General features: G+C 35.6%; 1 protein-coding gene across 4 annotated transcripts in view; it reads right to left on the minus strand.

The window, feature by feature from the left end:
- Window positions 1-2,011: 2,011 nt before the first annotated feature.
- The window catches only part of UBR1 (ubiquitin protein ligase E3 component n-recognin 1), a 59,242-nt gene continuing 36,870 nt past the window's right edge, over window positions 2,012-24,383 (minus strand). For 2 of the 4 annotated variants that reach the window (XM_054275394.1, XM_054275393.1), the window contains exons 28-47: window positions 24,239-24,328; window positions 22,489-22,670; window positions 22,167-22,372; window positions 19,783-19,876; window positions 17,310-17,462; window positions 16,785-16,882; window positions 16,113-16,206; window positions 14,545-14,693; window positions 12,180-12,235; window positions 11,776-11,872; window positions 10,540-10,607; window positions 9,547-9,697; window positions 8,622-8,709; window positions 7,812-7,945; window positions 6,537-6,645; window positions 4,380-4,436; window positions 3,818-3,895; window positions 2,990-3,160; window positions 2,738-2,839; window positions 2,012-2,290 (exon numbers count right to left, since the gene is read on the minus strand). In XM_054275394.1, coding sequence (XP_054131369.1) covers window positions 2,149-2,290; window positions 2,738-2,839; window positions 2,990-3,160; window positions 3,818-3,895; window positions 4,380-4,436; window positions 6,537-6,645; window positions 7,812-7,945; window positions 8,622-8,709; window positions 9,547-9,697; window positions 10,540-10,607; window positions 11,776-11,872; window positions 12,180-12,235; window positions 14,545-14,693; window positions 16,113-16,206; window positions 16,785-16,882; window positions 17,310-17,462; window positions 19,783-19,876; window positions 22,167-22,372; window positions 22,489-22,670; window positions 24,239-24,328 — 2,319 coding nt within the window. In that variant the 3' untranslated portion in view covers window positions 2,012-2,148. Of the gene's footprint in view, window positions 2,291-2,737; window positions 2,840-2,989; window positions 3,161-3,817; window positions 3,896-4,379; window positions 4,437-6,536; window positions 6,646-7,811; window positions 7,946-8,621; window positions 8,710-9,546; window positions 9,698-10,539; window positions 10,608-11,775; window positions 11,873-12,179; window positions 12,236-14,544; window positions 14,694-16,112; window positions 16,207-16,784; window positions 16,883-17,309; window positions 17,463-19,782; window positions 19,877-22,166; window positions 22,373-22,488; window positions 22,677-24,238; window positions 24,329-24,383 lie in introns of all 4 variants that reach the window. The other 2 variants (XM_054275392.1, XM_054275391.1) reach the window with 1 other exon arrangement.

The following is a 24,383-nucleotide window of genomic DNA, read 5'->3' on the forward strand; positions in this document are numbered from 1 at the left end:
ACTTCTTTAACTACAAAGAGATGTCCAGAGCTTTAAAGAAGCTCACTTGCTCTTATCAGCTCCTGTCCTTGTATACTACAGTTCAGACAGAAAACAAAATAAAGTGATCTCACTGTATACTGGATAATGGAAATTTTGTATCAGTGAAGTGCAAGATAACTGAAAGGTCGTGATAACTGAATATGTAAATATCAGAGGGAAACAGTAAGAGAATACAGGTTTGGTACCAATGAGGCATTTGCCAGTCTTAATTCAGTATTTTTGTTTGTAAGCAGTGTTTTGATGATATAAAAATCACCAGCGCATGCAAGTTTTCATGACAACTGTTCTAAACTCAGTATGTGTTTCAAACATGTTTTAGAGAAGACTAACAGCATTACCATTTGGCTTCTAAGAGTTTAATATTCAGGTTTAAAATCTGACAGAATCAAAATAAGGAGAACGGTCTTAATTTCAAGAAAGAGAATACCTGGAAAATATATCAAAGCCAACTTTTTATATCACTGGGGAAGGATTACAGCAGAAGTTTTTAAAAAGTATTTGAAACCAGAACAATGCTTGAGATCATTGGTATTCCATATTTAGATTCATTATGGTGCTGTGCAGTGCACTCATACATACATACTCAAAAAACATTTTTAAAAAACCCAGAAGAATGGTATTTAAATCTAAATCATTAATTGTGATTCTACTATCTCTCACGTAATTGTGGGGAAAGAAAACAAAAAAGAAATCACACAAAAACATTCAGACATTAATTTGAAAAAGTCCCCTTGAAAGCCTAATTTAAATGGCACCAAAGAATCTACAAATAGCAAAGGGGCAGGGAAATGAAGGATAGTGACAACTTCAAACTTTCTCAGGAGATGCCATTTCCATGTGAAAGAGTTTGTATCCATCACATTACAAATTCTCTCATGTATATTATGGCTGAAATTCAGAAAACAGAGCAACAAACATTTAGAACTGAAGCACAATCACATATCACTGAGAGAGAGTTCAATCACAATGTGCTATTAACTACTGAAGGGCAAAGAGACAGATTTAGCCACCTTTTCTTCCCTTTTCTGGTCTACCTGGCACTGAACCACTGAACATGCCTCCCAAAACACACAATTTCATTTATGCAGACTCCAAAACATGCTCAAACAACAGTGACAGAGGATAACGAGTGGAAAATCCCTTAGATAAGGGCAAACTTATTTCTGATTCTAAAACTTGCTGGTTTTGGGCCTTGATTTAAGTCCAGTGACAGCTTTGAAGGCTGTTTACTTCACTGAGGTCTCTGGCTCGGTAGCTTACAGAGCTACACCGCAACTACATACCTGCAGTATTTTCTCTTTCGATTCTTGGGGAAGGCCTCAGAAGATAAACTGTAAAAGAAGTAAAACTAACCATAACCTAGGCAAATGGTGAAGCCCCAGACCTCTTATGATATACACTAATGGAGGATAATTTCATTAGATAAAGTGCAGTTCTGGCAATGCAAAAAGCACAGACTTAATTTTTTGATGCAACAAGCAAGATGGTTATCCCTCCATGCACTTTCTATTCCACACTTTTAAAGAATTCATCAATGAAAACTCTTCATTAAATCCCAAGGTATATCTGAATACAAGCTTTTTCTGTAAAATTTATTTTTTATTTTGCCGGTTGCTGCAGGTGACTAAAGACCTTGCACCACTTCCACTCCAATATGATCTCGATCTATTTAAAGCTTCACTAAGCTTGGGAAAAGAACCCAGGAAGAAGGTAAAGGAGGCTTTTTCTTGGCAACACCATTTACATATGTTCTCAAGTCATGGAAGAGACAAGTGTGGTCTGTGCTCTGAAAAACAGCATTTGGGAACTGTCCTCATGAAAACACATAAAACAATCTGAACTTCTGAAAAAAATGGAAATATTTCTGGTTCAGTAATAATTACAGAATGTGATTTTCCTTTTTTTGGAAAGGAAAAAAGAGAAAAATATGTGATACGAGTTTCTGTTTCAATGAATCACTGTTATCAGTGATACATCCAACCTAGAGAATCCATCAATTAATTGTCTGAACTACAGAAACCACTTGAGTAGATATTTTTACTGCCACCTTCCTTTCCTTTTCCAAAGCATTGCCACAGGTCAGAGTTTTCCCTAAAATCAAGAGACTCAGAGCAGCTGCCAGTTGAATCCAAAGAAGATCTGATTTGTTTCTTGGCTCCTGGCAATCTCCTCTATGATGCAGTGCTGCTGCCACAGCAGATGGAGCTTCCGGTAACGCTCCTGACACAAGTGCAGGGGATTTCCTCTTCTTCAGAGGAAAAGAGAACAACCAGTTAGCATATCAGAATAGCAACTGACAAACTGTCCAATTAATAGGCTAACATTAACTCTAGACTAATTAAATACTAATTAAATTCCAAACAAGTCTATCGGAAATGCAAAAATATCTCTACTTGTGACAAGCAATGACTGCCATTTCTGTGATGATATTTCAGCAATGGCAGTTCTCATATGTTTCTGATGAAATGCATAAAAGCATTCTTGAGACAAGTAAGAAAGTTTAACAGTACTAAAAAAGTGTATTTTCTCATTATAAACTACCCACTTCTGACTGGAAACTGCCATCAGTTCCCCAGGTCAAGATATGCATTACATACAGTGTTGTACACACTAGCCAGAAGAATGTGTTGTCCAATGAGTATAAGAAGGAAAAAAAGATAAAAATGGAGAGGTAGGAAGTCAGGCATTTACTTACTTCAGACCTGGATCTGTTTCTCCATATTCATCCAAATAGGGTGCAGGATATAAGCAGCCCCTGGTTTTACCTTCAATGAGGACAACTTTGCATTCCCTGATTCTTAAAGAAAAGAATAGCTACATTTAAAATACAACTCCAATCAGGATCTTCCCTTTCCGGTGAGCTATAATTTATGTCAAAGTATTGTTTCTTTATCTCAGACAAAAAGAATCAAATGCTTTGACAATGTTGTGACTTCTGGCTACTTACTTGAGAAACATGCAGACTCCAGCTCCACATTGAAGAGCATGAGAAGTACAGGCTCCCAGCTCCTCCCCATTCACCAGCTCCTGACAGCAAGTGTTCTGGGAACACAGCATTGCCCCACAGAATAAACACAATACTGGGTGCTTTTGTTCATCATCAGAAGACCGTGGGCATCTAAAAGAAGCGTAACCAGCATGTCACAGCAGAAACCAAAACTTTAAAAGAAATTTTAACTAAAGGTTAATGTTCCTTAAGAAAACCCCAAAAAGACCTATCCAACCAATTTAAAACCCCAAATCACAATCAAACAAAAGCCTAAGACATATTGTATCACAACCAAATAACATATCTGCCTCCTCATGTTGTATTTTCACACTGTTTGAAATAATTATCTGCAAGATATCTCCTTTGAGTAGGAGATTGAACTAGATGATCAACAGAAGTCCCTTCTGACCTCAATTATCCTATGATTCACACTTCTTGGCAAAAAACAGTGCCATCATCTGAGCTTGTTGTGTCCAGTGCAAAAATAATTTTTGGGCTTATGGCCAAACCAAATGCACATTCTGCAGGAGAAAAGTGACCAGCAGACTAAGCTATAAAAATTTTATATGCTGCCTTATCAAACACAAGTGACTTCATTTAGCAAGCTGTTGTGTTTCACATTTAAAATGAATAGGTGCTAGTATAGGTCAGTATAACCATAACAATGCCCTCACTACAAAATAATTTCTGTATTCTTTCAATACCAGTTACAGTAACTGCAAGAATATAAAATTCACTAAAAGCGACAAAACACCTAAGAAAGCAACTAAATATGCCACATGTTACCTAAACTGAGAGGCTTGATTCAGAAGGCAACTGTAGTCTTCAGGAAGCTCTATTAAATGATTTCTTTTCCTAGGATACCTGGGTAAGTGGAATAGAAGTATTATGAGAATAATAAAGATCAAAGCAAACAATGGACTAAATAACCACAAACTCCTGCTAAGCTTTTGGTCATTTCTGCAAAAGTCTACAATTCTAGAGCAATTCTTCAGTCCCAGAATCCCAAATGAGATGCTCCACATGGGAGTTTCAACATTTCTACATTCCAGCAAAGGTGCTGAACTTAAATTTCACATATAACATACATGTATGAAGACATTTCCTATTTCATTTAGCTATTGGTCTTTCCTACAGCAGGACAGATTACTTGTCTAACAATGTTGTACAATCTCAATAAAGAGTCAATGTATGAGGAATAATAAACAAGAGATTTAAAGAGAAATGTACTTCTAGCAGTAGGGCAGAAGGAATAAAACATGAAGTCTCTGACTTGCCCACAATAAGCATTTCATTCTTTCAAGTGTTTTAAGTCAAAATCAGAAGAAAAAAACAACAACAAGCTTACCTTATTGCAATGCTTTTCCCTTTCAAACAACTTAACACCACTGGATCAGCACACCACCTATTTCAAACAAACATTTGCAGATTACAGTATTTGATAAAAATATACATTTAGGTTCATTAAATTAAACTAGTAAGTGATAAGCAAACACAAAACACTGATAAAAAGCACTGACAGCTCTACTTAAAACTTTGCAAGATAAAAACAGGGGTGTTTTTTAATAGTTTTCATCAGGAGAATGTTTTGCATACAGGAGGAAAAACCTATGTGAAAGAAGACTTAAAAATACTATCATGCACATAAAACCACTAGATTTACACAGAGTTAAACAACGCAAGTAGTCTTCAGACATATTCAGTTCCTCAAAGAGGGCTACAATACACAGCACCTTTTGAAATACATATGCTAGAAGATACAGCAGAAATAAATATTTGTGCATTCTAATAGAAAAATATTTGCTGCTTTTATTAAATAACCATCACCTAATGGCTATTTTACAATGGTTTATTACATAATTGCTTAGAATGGCCAAATGTGTCTATCAAAAAAATGGCAGGTAGTGGCCAGCTACAGAAGAGAGGAACTGATATGTTTAAGATGTCTTTTAAGTTATTTCTACAAAAAAAAAAAAAAGAGAAGGGAGAAAGAACTGCAGCAGATGGTCAATCTAGTATGCTTCATTTAACACATTTCTCAACAATCATCAAATTCAGCCTTCTGAAATAAGAATCTGTGAAAAAACATATGGGAACCTGCATGATGATCTGGCAACTGTTACTATTATGTTAAATACGCAGCCTCCTACTTGAAACCTCTTTTTCTGTAGCACAGTAACTATTTGCTAATCCTGCTTCTAGTGATCTTTCCCCATGTTCACAAGCATCATATTTTTTGTGTTCTCTTAGAAAAACTTCTATGTCATTAAGCAAATATGTAAGAATAAGTAAGAAAAAGTAATTTAATACTTTACTTGTAAAAACGAATCTATAAATTTATATGTAATAATATACACTACAAATGGAACTGATAATAATAAAACTGTATGTAGGGAACTGTTTAGGTCAGCTACATGGACTGTTGGAAATCAACAGTTCAAAATGTAATGTCCCTAAATTGAAGAAATCTAGACCACAAAGATGAAAACAACTAGAGGTTAAAAAACCCAACCAAACAACAATGAAGTAAAAGCTAATGTGAGTCAGAGAATTCTGCCAAGAACCAGGAATAATCATTATTGCCATCAGGTGCTCAAATGGTCATGTTAAACACACATTCTCCAACACAATATAGCTGCTCTAGTCTTAACTGAGGATGAGGTATGGTGTGTCCATTCATTTAATTTGAGGTTTTGAATGCAGAATTTAACCGATTCTTTCTTTACTGCTAAAGAAAATGTTTTCTTTACTGCTACTTTCACAAACTGAAAGAAGTGAAATTTAGGTTAGAAATCAGGAAGAAATTCTTTCCTCTGAGGATGGTAAGATACTGGAGCAGGTTGCCCAGAGAAGTTTTGGATGCCCCAATCCTGGAAGTGTTCAAGTCCAGCTTGAATAAGGCTTGGAGCAGCCTGCTTTAGTGGAAGGTGTCCCTGTCCATGGCAGGGTGCTGAGATCCAGATTGTCTTTAAGGTTCCTCCCAACCCTCTAACATTCTATGATTCCATGACTGCACATGGCAATGTACATAATGCTCAAATTGCACCTTTTAACCATTAAGCCAGTTTCAACATCCACCAGTCTATTTTGCAAATGTTGAGAAGAAATAATACAAAGCCTCACCCTGCCAGCTACATGATTTTCCACACTCTCATTTTATAGCTCGTGTAATCAGCACTTTTGCTGAGGACAGATTAAAAATAGGCAAATGAGCACTGAGTGCCATATCAAACACACAATGGTTTAAAATAACTTCTGTCTGTATGGTTTCATATGGGTCTGCAAGCACTAGTCCCTTAAACTATAATTAGTTAATATTGGAACTATCATAAAATAGAGAGTGCTTTATGTTTCTGAAGTGCTTTAAGAGATTTAGTGTACCTGTAGAAAATGTATACAACTTCAGTATGAGTTTGAGCTTAGTCATTCCCTAACAATTTTGGTCTAGAATTCCCACAGGGCCATCACAATAGAAGAACATGGCCTGTCCAGTCCCAGTTAGTACCTTTGAAGCAGTGGATTTACTGTGTCCCAATATTCATGGAAGAGCTGGAACAAATTTGTAGGTAGACAGAGGTAACTACAAAGTGCCTTGAATTGCCCTTCTTCAGAAACTGCAAAAGAAAACACGAATGAGTGCTCAAGTGTTTCAGCACTGCTGAATAATTCACTCAAAACTAGAAATCTCCTGATCCCTTTTCCATTGAATAGTCTGTATCCTGCAGCTTCATCATAGTGCCTACATCGTACAACTGGGTATTATTCTGCCAACTTAATCAGAGCTATCATTTGGATTAGTTGAGGATCTGTTTAAACAAATTTGACATATATAATTAAGTATTTTTAATACATAAGTTACTGTAATAAAAAAAATCCTTGCTTAAATTACTGCATAAAATGTCACACAAGTGCAGAAGATTTCTGTACTTGCATTTTATTTTTTCACTACCCTTACGATAGTCCTCAATGATATTAAATTTTGCTGTAATCAAGTCAGTGCTAACATTACATGACATTGGGCTAATTTTATAGTTTGCTGGGTGGTCATTTATTGTCTCTCCTACAGAAAATTACATTGTTAGTTCACCAGAAAGACTCCTCCCTACAGAATCAAAGATCCAGACCCCTGGTAAGGATAACGGCATATCCCAATGTGCAGAGATTTTGACTTGCATATTCTAATAAAATTCTAATTTAGTTCACAGTTTATAGAAATAATTTTTTCTTTTTTGTTGTTATATATGTGTTATATTTTGTCTCAGTTATTCATAAAAATTACTGCTCTTCTTTCCAAATAGTTGATGATTCTGTGTTTCACTGGATTTTGACACATAACAAAATATTTATTTTTGGGGTTAGTAACAGCAATGTATTAGGATCCTTCAAGGAAGAGGCTTAAATTTGTGCTTTGTACCTGTTTGGTTTTGTTTGGCTCAATCCCTGTATCTTTAGCATTTATCAACATTAGCACTACAAAAAACACTGGGCTTTCAAAATACATTTCAAGCAATGTAACCTAAATTCCTGAAATTATCTTTAAACTGCTGAATCTTTATCAACAAGTACTCACTATCAATACATCACTGACCATTCACATATTTGCATCTTCTGTGCAGGTCAGGACAACTCAGCTTCAAGTGCCTGTCCCTTCCTCTACGAATTAGTAATTCCTTTACCTTCCAAGTCTTACTTTCATGTATTGACTATTGTTAAATTATTGTGAACATCTAAAAATTCTTTCAAGACAGAGAAGGTCGTACATTTGTTTTCTCATATTTACCTTGTAATAGCTCCTCAGGTGGAGAAACTCCCAGCAAATAATGAAAAAATAAAGCAGCACAACGAAGGTAAGGCATGATGCCTTTTTTAACACAATCCCACACAAGCCAGCCTGGAATATCCTGACTGAAGCAACTGTAAAACAGAAATGAGAAAAAGCTGCAGTAGTTCATAGTGCAAATCATTCTAGCACTATCATATTTTGGCTAGCATTGGTAGAATGGTAGCTGTGTAGAAGCAAGCCTCATGTGTCCCAAATTCTGTGAAACACAGCCACCAGCGCTTGACTTCCAACCTCCCCTTTTCACAAGAAATGAGTACTGAGTTTATGAACCACACTTGTAATAAATCTTCAAATTAGACAGCTGTACCTGTCAGAAAAGTCTGAAAATGGGCACTAACACTCAAATAAGCCACAACGTTCAGCTTTACACTTATCCCCCTTTTGTAGTAGGACCATTTCCTTCTTTCTTGTTCCCATTTATAACACAAGAGATCTAAACCAAAATAATCAAAGCAAAGAAAAAATAAATACTGCAGCTGGATGTATTTCTCTCCACAATGGATACAGGTATTTTTTCATCCTCAGGCTAATGATTAACTCTGCTGTCCACAAAAAGCAGCCACTTTAACTAAAAGCATTTCTTTTACCACTTGCAGTGTTCAGGAGTGTGGGAAGAAAGCACAAGGCACTGTGCTACTCCCTATATGAAATGAGTAATTTTTTCCTGTCTTCTGTGTTGTCCTGGTCAATCCTGTGGATTGCTGTCTTTCCAAGAAAATTTAACAATACAATTGAACTGTTACTTACCCACTAGTGTATTGGCAAACCTCTCTACAGAAAGATTGTGCAGACTGTGCCTCCTCACTATTGTCAGATGAGTGAGCAGTAGGGGATTCTGCACACAAAAAGAAGAGTCCACTGTAAATGCACTACATCCTGACATACTTCTCTTTTACAAATACTAAAACCTTTTTTTTAAATTCAATTACAGAATTAATTCCACTTTAATTTGCCTAATTCTTTTCTATTTGCTGTTTTCTGTCTTAAAAATGTTCTCCCGAGACTTAATGCTGTAAGGAAGAATCAGGATTACACTCTCATTGGTCATCCTCAGTAAAGAATTGCTTCCTTCCCTTGAACTTCTGAAGTTGTTCTACATAGCTTAAGCTACAGAAATTTTTTTAAATGTCTGGATTTTTTTTAAAATTCCTATCATACTGAAGAAAAAACAAAGTACTAGCTAGAAAGTCTATAGGCAATTTTTAACTATGTTATGAAATAGAGAGAAAAATTTAATTCTCTCCTATCGGTTTACAGGATTCTGTATTTCGTATCTGGGTAATTACTAAGTTGAAGAGCAAAGAAAATTTTATTTCCCAAATCCATATGGATTATCACTGTGCAGCTCAGTGATGCTGGCAGAACTTTGATTCTCTTACGAGGAGTGAAGAAGGGAAAGTTACCCCTCTAAAATGACTGACTGGAGCAAGTACTGATATATCAGTAACTATTTTGGTTTCTTAGCCTAAGCACACAGAAGTGATATAATAAAATGCTCTGAACTTGATGTAATGCTACTTCATTTTTACCAGAAAACAGTTATTACTACTTAGGTCTAAGTGTCACCTCTTATGAGCACATTTATACCTGAAAGACACTAATGGTATCAATCCATTATTTTTAAGAAACTGTGCAAAAATGCCAGAAAAATGCAACACAAATATACACCTACCTGTTGCTGAAGAGATGACTATTTGCATTATGTGTGCCAGTGTTGTCAGATGGAAGAGGTAGAGGTGGTTATAGGCTGAACTAACTGATGAAGGTTGCAAGTCTACAGCATCTTCCCAGTATAAAGATGGAAAGGATAATACAGCTGCCACCTACAGTGAAGAGGAATAGACAAATATTAAAGCGCCAAAAATTTGGTAATAGATACAACGGTAGCAACTGTACTCTCACTATACATTTGTATTTTATTTCTGTATTCTGAGTATGTTAATCTATCTTACTAGTTTTAATGCAAAGTGTAGCAAAAACTCACTGGAAAATATCAGCCCTTTGAGCACTAAGGCATGTAGGAAACTCAGACAGAGTTGAATAGTAACTGTCAGTTTAGAGATATACCATGCCCAGTTCCTAAAAAGCTTGATTTCTGTTCTTTGACACAAGACAAAGCACATTGAAAAAAGTGGGAAGTGAGACCAAACATTAGATAGAAGGACAGCCAGGGCAAGACAGATTTTATTTGGTGAGTGGTTTTATTGGCCATTTTCTGCGTGCTTTGGATTTTTTGAACGGCAGAAAAATCTGTAACACAGATTTGTATTAAGAACAGAAAGAAGAGGCTAAGAAAAATACAGAAGGTAACGAGAGTCTATGTAAAGAAATCAGAGTATGAGATACTGATTGAGACAAAGGGAAAGTGAGGGAAAGAAACTGAGTGCGCTTCTTAAGTTGTTTTTTTTAATCCTTAGTAACAATGGAAGTGGAAAAAAGAAGATTGAGATTGCAAGAAGGAAATTTAATAAGAACAAGACAGCAAAGATTTGAAAGTTAGCAGAACTAAAAGTAAACGCAGCGGTCAAATGCAATCATTTGATGGTTGCTCATATATAATCATTTGACTCATGCAAGTGAACAGATACTATTTACAGAGTACAGTACACAAAAATTTGTGCTCAAAAGAAAGTATTAACATGAAGAATAAAATGAACCTGCTTACCAAAATGTGGAACATATCTACTTCTAAGAGTGATGGAGTGTCCTCCCCTTTATAGTTTGGTAGAAGAACTACAAAATAAAGGCATCAGTTAAATATTTAGCACGTATTTTCTTCTTTTGAGTTGAACTGTAGTATCAGAATCTGATTTTAGAGCCTCTATCATTTCTGTGTTTTCATCAAACAAAAGTCCAGATCCTTAAGTAAGGATCTGTTTAATTAACTGCTTACCACTGGTTTGATTGTGCATGTTTAGCTATTTCCACATGCACTAACAGTTAACAATTTTAATTAATATATCTTCAAAATTCTGAGACATAAATCTTTATTTCTCCACCTCTAATAAATCACACATAGTGTTAAAGGTGAAGGTCCTTAGGCCACCTCAACACTAGATGCCTCACAACCTTGCCCAATACAAAAGCCTAAGAACCCCATATAAGACTCTTAGACTAACCCAATCAATAAGAAACTATGGGGAAACTACATGCCTCAAACTAGCTCTCCCTGGGACTGAAATATCTTAAGCTAGGCTTCAAGCAGACTTTTGAAAGTACTGAAAGTCACAGAATTATAGAATGGTTTGCATTGAAAGGGAGCTTAAAGATGATCCAGTTCCATCTCCCCTGCCAAAGGCAGGAGTGTGACTCAGTACACCAGGCTGCCCAGAGCTCCCTCCAATCTGATCTTTAACACTTCCAGGGATGGGGCAACCACTTCTTTGAGCAGCCTGTTTTAGTGCCCCACCACCCCACAGCACAGAATTTCTATGTAATAGTTAACCTAAACCTAGTTTTTTTCAGTTTAAAACCATTCCACTTATGTCCTGCTCCTATCTACCTCTCTAATAAGTCCCTTTCTCTCCTTTTTATAAGCCCTCGTAGGATACTGGAAGGCTGCGACGAACCTCCCCAGAGCCTGCTCTTCTCCATGCTAAGAAGATGAGGTCTCACAATTAAGAAAAACCTATTTTGTGGCTTTATTAATCTGTTTAGAAGAGAATTTGAGTAATTCTGAACATTGCCAGAGACAGTTGTTCCCATCTTTTCCAGACTTGAGTATTTGTAGGTCTGGGTAACCCGGGGTGAGTTCCATCTACACCCCATGATTTCAGGCAACTGAAGTGAGCACTGCTGTCAAGTACTCCAGCCCTGGCCTCTGTGCTGCGCTAACCTGTGTGCCACTTTGCAACAGAAACTTCCACAACACAAAAGACAGGAAACAAAAGGACTACAGTACCTCCTAGAAGACGAATCAGGTGTTTCTGTATCAGAAGCTGTGGGGATGTTGTTCTCTGAGCAGCTGCAAACTGCACTAATGCTTTAAGGCCACTGTGCTAGAGCGCAAGAGAAAAGGGTTGAATGGGAAAAAAAGGCTAAATATAAGAGTGATATAGAACTGTAAAAACATATCTACTTCTACATAAACATAAAAGACATGCATAAATTAATTTAATATGAACATCCATATACAAGCAGATATTATTCTTTCAAAGTGCTCTTTATGCTATGAATCCAAACATTGAGAGATATCCCTCAACAGAGAATGATCTTGATCTTAACAGTTTTGACAGGTTTATAGATGCATGTATATTAGAAATACTTTTTTGTTTAAAATATATTGCATGTCTTACTCATCCATACCTGTCTATTTTGTAGGGATCCAAATAAAGGCTTGCCCTCTGTTTCCAAGAGGTTTTCTTAAAATTAAACACAGAAAAAATTAAGTTTTTTTTTTTTCTACACAACCTAATATTAATTTATTCTTATTATATACACTCCTTTTTAAAGCTCACCCAAATTGTTATAACAGAATTCTCTTGAAAAAAACCAAATCTGTCTTAAATGGCACTGATCATTTCCAAGATAAATTATTGCAATAAGCAATTTTAAAATTTTCAGTTTTCAGCCTTTGCAAACTAAGGATTTAAAGGAATGTTGCTTCACATGAATGATGATAAAACATTCATTCTATGGATTCAGATTTATTTTCAGTTACCCTTATGAAATGCTCAAATCCATCAAGTTACATTTACAGAGATGCTATGCAGCCATCTTACCCTCATATTTATCATAGAATGTTAAGGAGCTGAAATGGACCCTTCAAGTTCATCTAATTCCCACTCCCCTGCCATGGGCAGGAACACCCTCACTAGACTACACTGCTTAAGGCCTCATCCAACCTGACCTTCAACACTGCCAGGGATGGGGCAGCCACAATTTGCCTTGGCAACCTGGCAAAATTTGCACTACTGCATTTGACTCCAGTTTAACAGAAATACTTTGAAAACAAAACTCCCAAGTTGGAATACAGCTCATCTTTCCTCCCTAAGTGCTTTGGTTTTGAAGGAATAATCAGGAAAAAATAAGCCAATAAAAAAACAAGAAATCAAATTAACTCAATTGAGTAAAAAGGTATCAGTTCAAATGGTTTTGTACTTCAGTCGCTTTCCAGAGATGAAACAGTACACCTGGAATTTTTAAAATTTTATTTCATTGGGAGATTCTGGTTTGGAGGCTTTTTGTTGTGGGGTTTTGGTTCTGGCAGGTTTTGAGTTTGTTTCTTTTTTCAGGAGTCTGGCTTTTAGCAATGAGACCAATTCCCTTCCCTTAGGTCAATGATATTTTGAATCTCCTCTAGAGGTTCCTCTGAAGTTCCTTGTCTAGGCAGCTCAGCTATATGCCCATTAAATGGTTTCAATAATACACTATAACTAGACTCTTAGACCAGCATACTGAAACTATGCAGGCAGTTTTGCTTTACAATTCCACAAAAGTCTGCTCCATTTGCAAACAAAAACGATTCCAAGGAAGTGGTGTGGCCAAGTCAAACTGTCACAGTGATCCCTCTGGCTTTATACTCTTCTCCTCAAGAGTACCTGAATTTTCTTTTACTAACACAGGCCTTCAATATCAGACCTGTGACAACAGTTACTGCATTTATGCACTTGCTGGCTAACTCCTCCTTGACAGCCACAAATATCCTTTTTCATATATCAAACAAAACCAATCTGCACAGCGTTAAGTACAGTAATGTTAATAAAGTGGGTGACCAATTTCAACCTATTTGAAAATATAGAATCCATCACTAAAGACGCAATCAGTTCCATTTCTGCTTTATCAGAATATTCCCAATCCACCTAAAAACCTTCTGAACTCCTGATACTCCATTAGAGATTCGAGGTAGACTAAACTTGTACTTCTACATCTTCATCAAGAAATACTTGGTATAGTTGACAAATCACATGTATGGACACATACAATTATGTTCTCAATCCCTTCATCATGCATTTTAGACCTAGATCTTGCCTTTTTCCCTGTCTGGAAGCATCTACAGATTTATCCACAGCTTCATGTTCATTACACAAACTTAATTGTGTATGTAGTACAGAAACGAAATAAAATTATCCCACATAATGAAAATTTTTTTCTGCTAATTTTTTTGCCTTGAGAGATTCATGGCAGAGAATGTTTGGTAGTTTTTTTGGTGGGTTTTTTGTTTCTTTTTCTACCAGGTATCTACTTAGCAGTTTCAGAATACAAGGGACTTTCTTCTACAAATCCCATGAAAATTTTTTAAATAATATAGATAAAACCAAATACGGAGACAGAGTAGTATTTCACAGCTACTGGACATTTAGTGTAGGAGATGCCTGCAAGTCAATGATCTTTAACAACCTGAAAATATTAACCGAACATGCTTAGTGTTACAATTAGTAATGTGGAACATGATCACTAACTGCTGTCTCAAATTAAATTCAATGTTGGCATTCCATACCATATTTCATGAGCTACTATGTAAGAACAACATCCTACTATTTCTATTGGTTTATAGATAATAATTCTGCTATTACATATGTAATTACATATAATTTAATTTGCTATACTATTACATATGGCTTGTACTTATGTAGAACTATTATTTGTACAATCACATTGTATAAAATTAAACAATCAAGCTGTAACATTTTAAATTAACGAGAAGGAATAAGCTGAAATTACACTTTACCTATACACTGGATGGTAAAAGCACAAGTGCTCCAGGTCATCATAGGAATCCGGGAATCAGCTTCATTTGGAGCAACTTTGAGCCCAACTCTGTAAATGGTGGTGGCAAAGAGAATAAGCATCTCTTTGATACTGCTTGAGTACTTGGCTCTGCAAAACCAACATGAGAAAATTTCAGTCTCAATTATTAATAGTGATAACTACTTACTGGTTAATCAATCACTAGCAAAGTCTAAGTCCAAACCAGGACAGTTATTTATGAAAGAAATATTGAGAACAAAGACTCTTTGTCTGGACAGAGATAAAAAAAAATCCCTAGCTTTCAGTAGTAAATCAAGGACTTTGGCAAAAAAGACTTTACAAATTGAGAGATTAAGAGCTGCCAGGCTGGAAGATATTATTTCTGTGTATGACATTATAATTCACATTAAAAAAATGCAAACATTTTAAAGTAAAATACGATGAAAATAAACATTGTAAGAAACAGTAATTTTAAGTCCTGAAGTGAAAATAGTAAAGTGCTGAAAATGGAAGACCTTTCAAGTGTGTTTTTAAACACATTTTTTAGCACTTAAGCGCTTTCCTAATTACATCAGGTTAGTTTCTGTAAATGTAGTTTTATGTAAACAAGTGTTTAGCAGTTTTAATGGCTTGTGGGTTTTTTTTCAAGTCATACATAGGATTTTCTAATAGAACTATATGACATTCATAATAATTCTCTGTATCTCTATGGACAAAACAATTGTACCCAAAAATCTGGGGTTTAGCCAGGTTCACACTTAAACAACACTGTTTAACTTTAAACTACAGAATCTTTCCCATCAGTTATCAAGAAAAAATTTGATTCAGGTTTCTGACAACAGAACATTTTTTTATTTTTGTACAAATAAAAGATATACATGGATATTTTGCATAGCTTTGATGTCAGTCTGAAGTAGCAGAGTACTTACAGCATGATTTAAAATGAGATAAGGGACAGTTGAGCTCACTTGATAAGCATCTACCATTCATTCTGTTTTAGTGGGCAAATGCTTTTGCCCATGGGAATTGAACGTGCTTAGTGTTACAATTAGTAATGTGGAACATGATCACCAATTGCTGTCTCAAATAAACTCAATGTTGGCATTGAGTTTAATTTAGAATAGAAGAGAAACAGAACAAGACAAGAGCCCTATCCCTCTAAGTGATCCCCATCCCATTATCATGTCCAAAACCACCTGAAATCCATGCCCAAAACAGATGTATGGCAGAAAAATTAAGGCAGACAAACAATAAATAACATGCCTAGAGGCACAGCAAGTAACCCAAATCACTGGAATTGTAGATTAGAAGATTCCAGGCTTCTAGCTTTGTACCAAGAACATAAGAAGTACCAGACTGGACTTGACCAAAAGGTCCACCTAGCTCCTCACAGATTCAATATTCAGTGAATGCTTATGGAAAATAATGAGTAAGCCCCTAGTCAGACCAAACAAAGCACTGCTTTCCTTCAATACACATTCTGAAGTATACCTGGGATATTGAAGGGAAAATTAATATAATGCAGAGAACACTGCTAGTAACACTTACGACGACTGAACTCCAAAACTAAGGATGGAATGGAATTCCAAAGCTGAGCTCCCAGTTCCCTTGTTGGTGAAAGGTGGAAGACTTTGTTTCTCTCCTAACAGGAAAAAAAAAATACATCTGCATTAAAAAGCAAAGAAGCTGCTACAGTTTTTTAAGCAGTCGAAAAAAAGGGAGTAGTGTTTTTATTTGAAACTGATTTCAAAATAATTGCAAACATACCTCACAAGCTAGACTATATTCCATGATTCCTCCTTTAAGTAACTTTTGCCTCTATTCCACAAAACACTAGACTCTCTGTGCCTCCTGTTTTCTAAATACTCATACCTACTTTCATTTTGTCCTTTATAATTTAGTTGTTCTATTTTTAACTACCTCACAGTCCACATAAAAGTTTATTAACCATGAGCATTAGTCTGTCGGCATCCTCTCCAAGTGCGCCTTTTTTTCCAAAGGAAAGATGGAAAATAATTAACAAAAGCCAGAAAATTGGTGAGGGGACTGAAATCAAGATATCAACTCAGAAAGGGCAATAATTTTTATCCCCAGCTTTATTTGATACTGTCTTGATTGAGAGCAAAACTCAATTCTTTATTTGAAGTTTTCTACTGGTACTAGTTAAGACATACACTGATGTCTATCCCACAGAATAGCTTAAAAATTAAGATAACAAACCTTTAGCATTTTTCACACTGTAGCCTGATATCCTGACTGTGACAATCTCCAGCCACCTAGCTAGGGACAGGATTTGAGCTACTGCGTCTGCATCCTCACTGAAAAAAAAAAAAATAGAAAGCAGGTTTTACTTTAACATTTAAAGAACCACCTTAACTTAAAAAGTAGAGGACACAATTAGATCCAAACACATCCAAACAGTATTAGCTCAGTTTTACTGCCTTCAGAAATTTTGAGCAAACAGTACAAAATTAAGCACAAGGCTAAATACTAGGTCTAGGTACTTTCTCATTTGATTTCAACTTCAAAAAGTAGGCAACCCAAAAATGTTTTATAAAAAATAAAGTATTTACTGCCAAAAGACGTATATTTGGCTAAGCAATCAATAAGAAGATATGCAGTATTTTATACAGATGAGTTTTTTGAAGTTTTTCTTCCAAAAATTTGAAAAGCTGATCAGCCCTAAAGTAATATTTCCTTTTTTTTTTTTTTTTTAAGTAGAGGTTAACCAATCTGGTATTTCACCTGTTTATTTTTTGAGCCCGCAGTGGAACAATAGGAATCACAGTATTGCACAGAGATTTGCAAAGGGGACAAAGATATTCTCCATTCTCCAGGTCAAATATCTGTTCGACGTGCAGACGTTGTCGGAAGTTCAGCTGTATTGCTTCAAAGTATCTACAACATTAAAAAGGAAAGGAGAACGTGCAATGGCTCAAAAGCAACATGAACACAAAGGTTCAAGCATAATTGTACAGCAAACATTTATCCAAGGCAACAAAGGAGTCTTTTCCTTTGATTTGTAACTCTTCTACATGCCTGGATGGGAAAATAATAAAACCTTTGAGCACACAGATGAATTCATGCAAAAAGGCATGGTGTATCCCTACTGGGAAAATGATGGCAAGTTTCCCTCACTTATATTACCCTTACAAATTTCATTAAGATTTTGCAGACAAGCAGTCCTTACATTTTTCTACTCTTCCCTCTTATCTTCAACATAATGAAATACTGCATCTAGTAACTCTCATATGCAACTTACTATAGGAAATTTGAAACAGGTATTGAACATATGGTTATTTAATTTTAGGAAACACTACTGGTAACATTTCACGAATGATTAATCAGCTATTCATTGCAATTACTGGGCATCATGACTAGATAGTGGAACTGTAGCCTTCTTCTAACAGGGAGAGAGAATAATATATATTAGAATATAATATTTCAACTATTTTAAACAAAAAGGAAGTAAGAAACAACTATGATCTTTTTACAGGCTTCATTATAATTTTTGCCCCCTCAGTGGATGCAAGCAAGCTTTCAAATGTCATTATTGTCTCGTTGGTATTTATGGGAACAAAAAGATCAAACATTTAAATCTTCTTCTCTGGATACAAATTCAGTCTTAATGTTCAGATCAAGTAAGTAGGATCTTAGAGAGAAATATGAAATTTTCTAACTTCCACACCAAGGAAATAACTAGATTTTTTTTTTTTTTTGCTTTAAACACGTATCTTAAATAAAATAAAATTCCATTTATGTGAGAAGAGAAAATGTATGTGCACCGGCATCTGCAGAAATTCTAATGAATATAGAATATTTGGAAAGTATTTTGTTATAAATGAAAACCCATACATTGATTTTCCCCACATTCACACAACTATGTTTTTGCAAGCAACTCCTCTTGCTCATACATGGCAACTACAAGGATATTCCACTCATTTTGACTTATTCTGTTTTAGAGGATTTCCAGCACTGTAGGCTGCACATAGAAAGGTATGGCAGGCATAGTTAGGAGGAATATTAGTAAGTTAGAATGTCTGTTATGTACTAAATAAAAGACTATACTCAAACCTTCTGTGCCATACTGTATGTGAAAAGCCTGTTGTTCATTTTAATCCCATTAACCCATACAGCAAGCCATCTTCTCTTAAAAAGAGTAAAGGAACTGAGCTCCAATGTTGCACAACTTAGATCTATGCAGATGTAGATGGATCTGCCAAGAGCAGATGTGTTATACCCAAGGAACACACCTGAGTTTCATTTTAAGTGTGTGCACCTACTTATTCTGTACTGATGTTTTATTGTAAAAAACAGCAGTATACACACATATTGAATGTAAAAAGTGAATGGTAAACACTAGAAGTTTAGTAAGATTTTTTTAAAGTAAAATGGTGCAAGTACAAACAACAAACCTCAAGAGAGTGTTTATAACATATGTCATATGTATAAAGAGACAATTACAAGATTAGCTTGTGATTGCATGATCCACCTCTTATCTGTTGATAATACTTCAGTGGGATTATTTCTAATATTACCTCACACTGCTTACATAGTTTAGACTTGCCAGACCTATGTGGAGTGAAACGTAGGATGATTGTATCCCACAAGCCAGGAACCTTGGTCTTTTAATGTCCAGGTTCCATTCAAATCCAAAACACTTGGTCTGAATTGTGGGTCCCTCAAACAACAGAAATCCAATCAAGTCTACAGCAATTGCATCAATTCTACACCCTTACTTTTTATTAAGAGTTTCTTCACTGATATGGGAGGAGTCACAAGATTTAACCACTGATATTCCTCATATTCTGTTCTAGATGCTAGAATCTCTTCTAAACACACACTAGAATAGATCAGTTTCACCCTTGAAGTATTGACCTGGAGAGAAACTTGTAGAGTACTGTTGCTAAAAGTAAACCTTCTCAATATAGTTTCTTACACTTGACCAATTTTACTCCATTGTTTATATTTGCATAAATTAATACGTCCTTAGAAATTCTTCTCTGCGTCATAAAAGGCCCTAAAACTTTTGACAATGATTATCTTCATCAAGTCAAAACATCTCTTGTTCCATATTTCATTTTTAGACGAGTATAAAAAATTTTGATCCCTTAATTAAATATCCACTTACTGTACCTTGTTTTCAGTGTACTCTTAAGGTGATTTGGAAAATAGATTAATTAAAAACCATTAAAAGGCAGCAAAGACACATCCTTACTTCTGCCAGCAGGCCGCATGCATTACATGACCACAGCTCCCTGTGTGGGTCCCACAAGGTAAGTCAGGGTGCATGAAGAGAGGATCTAGTGTATCTAGAAACACACAGCAGAAAAATTATGGAATGAACAGTAATGTAACTTCCCATCAGTATGAACAGAAATCAACAATATAAACAGAACATGAACCTTCAGATCTTATTTTCCTACAGTTTGCACAGTCATACTAAAGCTTCACTTGGCTAACTTTTCCAGACCAATCATGCAGCAGAGCAATGACAAGAAATACCCATTTAAACTACTGAAGGTTCTCCATATAAAGAAAAAGATGTTAAATTTCAAATTGGTTAGGAAGAAAAAAGGGTACTTCTGTACTGGAACAGATCTGCGGCTGGATTCACTGTCACTGAAGCTTTTACTTTATTTTTAAATGAAAATGAAACTACTAAGGACAAGTAGGATGAATAATTTATCCAACTAATCCCACATATTTTCAAAACACTAACACAAAAAGCACTGCTGAATAACAAAAATCAAGTCTGTCTTTTACTAATCTTGCACAATCCTAAACAATAGAAATATTATGAGAATATACTGATGTCTTTGTGTTGTATGTGCACCCAAAGTGGGATCCCACTTTCACTTTCTAAATAATACTGAACAACAGCAGTCCTTCATGCCTCATCTGGGGGACTGTTCATGATTTTGAGCAAACACACTTGTATCTAACAAACTGAAAGATAAAAAGAACCTAACGTGCACTGAAAATAAGATAACCTAACTTGCACTGTCTGTTTGGCAGCAGCTGAAGTTGCCCTAAGTTAAATGGAGACTGAAATAAGAAAGTAAACCTCGGCATAACACTGAATTGCCACTATCTGCACTTCTGCTGGCGGAACAAGCATTTTTACATTTATTTAGATCTTGAAAGAAAAAAGCCCTTAGAGGATTCCTGGTAACTGATCAGCAGCAGAGGACCGTGCATTATAAATACTATAAACAATGCCCAAAAACAGCCTCAGAAAAAGGAACTCCATTCCCTTCTTTTTTCAATTATTTCAATAGCTCAACATGCCACTACAGAAAATATACAAGTGTATCTTGTAGGACTTAATCTGTACTTCAGAGTACCACAGAAAAAAGAAATGTATTTAGTATATGACCTAGATAAAAAAAATCTATACAACTGTCTCAAAAATGCCATTACCAGTAGTTTGCTGATAAAGAAAAATGGATGAAGCAGGATTCTGAAGGAGTTTGTTCTAGGCCTATGACAATTCAGTACTTTTTAATGACCCAGAGGAAAAAAACCAAAATATCTTATTAGTGAAACAGCTTGGAAAACGTTTACAAGCATGATAAAAAATAGGGTAATACCATGGAGAAATATGAAAAATATTATGAACTTTCCTCTGGTAACAATCAAGAGTTTGATTGCTTCTGAACTAAAGCAGGAATAATGAACTGCACAAACATAATTTAAAGCTATTTTCTACATATTAGTGTCAATTAAAAAAAATAGGACATAGCATTCATTTTGATCTATAAGCTGACCACAAACCACAAAAAACCACCCCCACATCTGACAATAAGAAGGAATTTAATTTACAAGTTGTGACAGCATCTTTCTTGAAACATTACTAACGTCCCTTTTCAAAAAGAGAACAAAAATGTCAGTGAATGCTTAGGTTCTCCCATATCCTTGTATTTATTTTCTTCTTTCCCTTAAGTAGTAACAGACCAAAATTTCCATCATGTTTAGTCAGCTGCTACTTACAAAAGAAATTCTGCTGGGCTTTGTGTTCCCTGCTACCAATATGCTATTACACAAATGTAACTCTCGTGATTGCATAACTTTCTTGTATTCAATTTTTTGTTCACTCATCAGATGATATCATGTGATCCTTGCTTAGATTTTTATCATTCTTTATACTGTTGTTTTTATTATTTCCTGGACTTATAAGAGGAAAACATACCCAAACCAAACCAAACACCCTAACCCTTTTCAGGTTGGCATACTGGCCTCTGATAACATTCATTTATTTCCTCCATATTGGGAAAATTTGCACTTGTACTTGAATAAACAGAACTGTAAACAGTCTTAGCTTTTCTCCAAACTAACTACTCCCACTAAATCTACATGTTTTATTAAGTCTTGTGAGATCAAAGCATTTTCTGATTTCCCTCACCAACAAACCTAAATCTTCATATACTTCTCACTTAAATTTGACATGAATTTTAAAGCAATTTAGAAGTTTGCATCCATTTTTCTTAAGTACAATAAGCCCATTAGCAACCTGATCAAAGAAAAGAGTTTAGTTGTTGAAGGAGTTTGAGCTCCAGGTACAGAAGTGCTTTTACTATAAGAGAAGAAAAAATCTCATACCTCCTGAGAGTTCAAGAATTCTGCTCCTATTCTGAGTTAAGGCAGTTGACTTCTGCACACAGGCAGATAATACCATGGCAGCACTTTCAAACTTTACTTCCTGTTCCTCCTGACAAAGAATACAGGTCAAAACTTCCTTCTCAATGACAGATGGACCTCGTTTGGGACCCAAAGCAATTCTGGAGTAATCAATTGCTGAAGAGGTGCTGTAAGACCAGAAGGGACAAAGATATAAAATAACCAGCTGGATTTTCTAAATGAACTGAGTTCTTCCTGACATCTAACAAGGTCATAGACTACAAGTAAGTCTGTTTTCTCTTACCTTTCTTCTTCCATAATAGCATCATCTTTCCCCTGGGCCTCCAGTGTGTTTTCATACAGGAGCTTGTGGGTTTCAATGAAATTCCTCTGCAGGGCAGACATCTGGGCCATTATCTTCTGACGGTGCAACCTCGCTGCTTCCGCCTTCCTCTTCCGCTCAGCTTTCTCTTTATCCTGAGTGCTCTGTGTCTTACAGTAAGAGAATAAAGAAATCACAGGCAACTAAGAACATCAAAAAATGAGAAGACTCTTTCCCCAGTATACGCATTTTAACCACCGACATCAAATTCTCTTAACTGACAACACTTTAATGAGGGGAAAAAAGTTAACTGCTATCTGAAACAGAAATGAACAGAACTCAAATCTTTACATGTTGACTGGACAGACTCTTGGGGTCTAGAAGAGGTCACTACTACAATCCCTAGTCCAAAGATAAGATCAAAAATCTCTGAGTCATTTCAGTTAGGTACTTGTCTGTTCTTAAGAAATTTTAGTGAGGTGTACATCAAAGTTTTCTCCAGAGTTCTGTTATTCTCCCCATAAGTGAAACCCTACTGAGTATTCAGTATCTTCCTTACAGAAATTGAAGAAAATTTCATCATGAACTGCCTATCCATGACACAACAAAATGTGTCAGCATTTTATACATCTGTCTATTGTATTTTTATTATTCTTTATGGTACACTGGAAAGCTATTGTTCTTCCAACATTTACTCTTGCATCATATTTTCAGAAACCATAAAAAAAAATTTCCATGCTTTAGAAATCCAGAATTCAAAAAACACAGATAGACTTTATTAAAACATATAGAACCGAACTCTTCCTATCCAATTACTTAAGGGACAAATGTAACGTTATACACAAGGTTTCCATTCACAGTACCATGACTTTTCCAGGAAATCAAACAACTTGCTCCACAAGTAGAACTGAAAGAGATTAATTTCTTATGGACTACTGTATTTTGTTTGGTACCTTACCAAATCCCATATGACACCTGCCTGAAAACAGAGACACGGCATATGCTGTGTGGTAAGTTTAGAACTAGGCATGCAATGACCAGCCAAGAGATTGCTTGGCAGCAAACTAAGGCCAAACAAAACGTCTAAGAGCAAACCAGTCTGTCTTCACCTACTGCCTAAGGGTAATCAGATTCTTCTTTTCTGTTCAAATGTCAATTGAAAACACAGCCACTCCTTAGGACTGAAGTCATCTTTGAAATCTCCATTTCATTGTGTCATTTGACCACAAGATTCAGAAGTTATTTTGAGGGAAGGGCAAAGAAACTGACAGTCAGAATAATTGCTTAAGGCTCATGCATTTATACAATCAGGACAAAGGACATTAACCTCTTGACAGATAACATAAACTACAAGACATCATCTAAAGTGGATTTGCATTTCTAATTATTGTGCAGTGACAGTATAAAAAAAAGGTGGTCAATTCACAAAGACAAGAAATGGAAAGATGAGCACAAATTATTTCCTTCGGCCCCGTCAATTGCTTCATTTAACTCAGAAGTACAGCCTCTCACAATAGCTGCTAATAATTCCATGAAACATGTTTAGCACAAATTTCATGTACTAAAAATATTAATCTTGGAAACTAAATCCTATCTGTACACAACATATCACAGATCAGTTTTTTGAAAAATTATCATTTTAGGCAACAATAAATTTAGACACATCACTGAAAATAGCTATTCAAAACATTTAAATACAAGGCTTCTACCGAAGCTTTATTTTTATCATTACCTCATCACCTTTTGTAGCTTCTGAGCCTGATGTAGCTCCTACTGTTGCCAAACTAGACTTTTCTCTCAATCTCTTCACCATGTCAAACATCTAAAAACAGAAACTCAGATGTTAAAAATAAAACACAATTTGGCTCTTATAACAA

This window comes from Melozone crissalis, unplaced genomic scaffold, assembly GCF_028551555.1.
Source record: "Melozone crissalis strain CALT ecotype California unplaced genomic scaffold, PUWL_Pcris_2 ptg000018l_1, whole genome shotgun sequence".
NCBI lineage: Eukaryota > Metazoa > Chordata > Aves > Passeriformes > Passerellidae > Melozone > Melozone crissalis.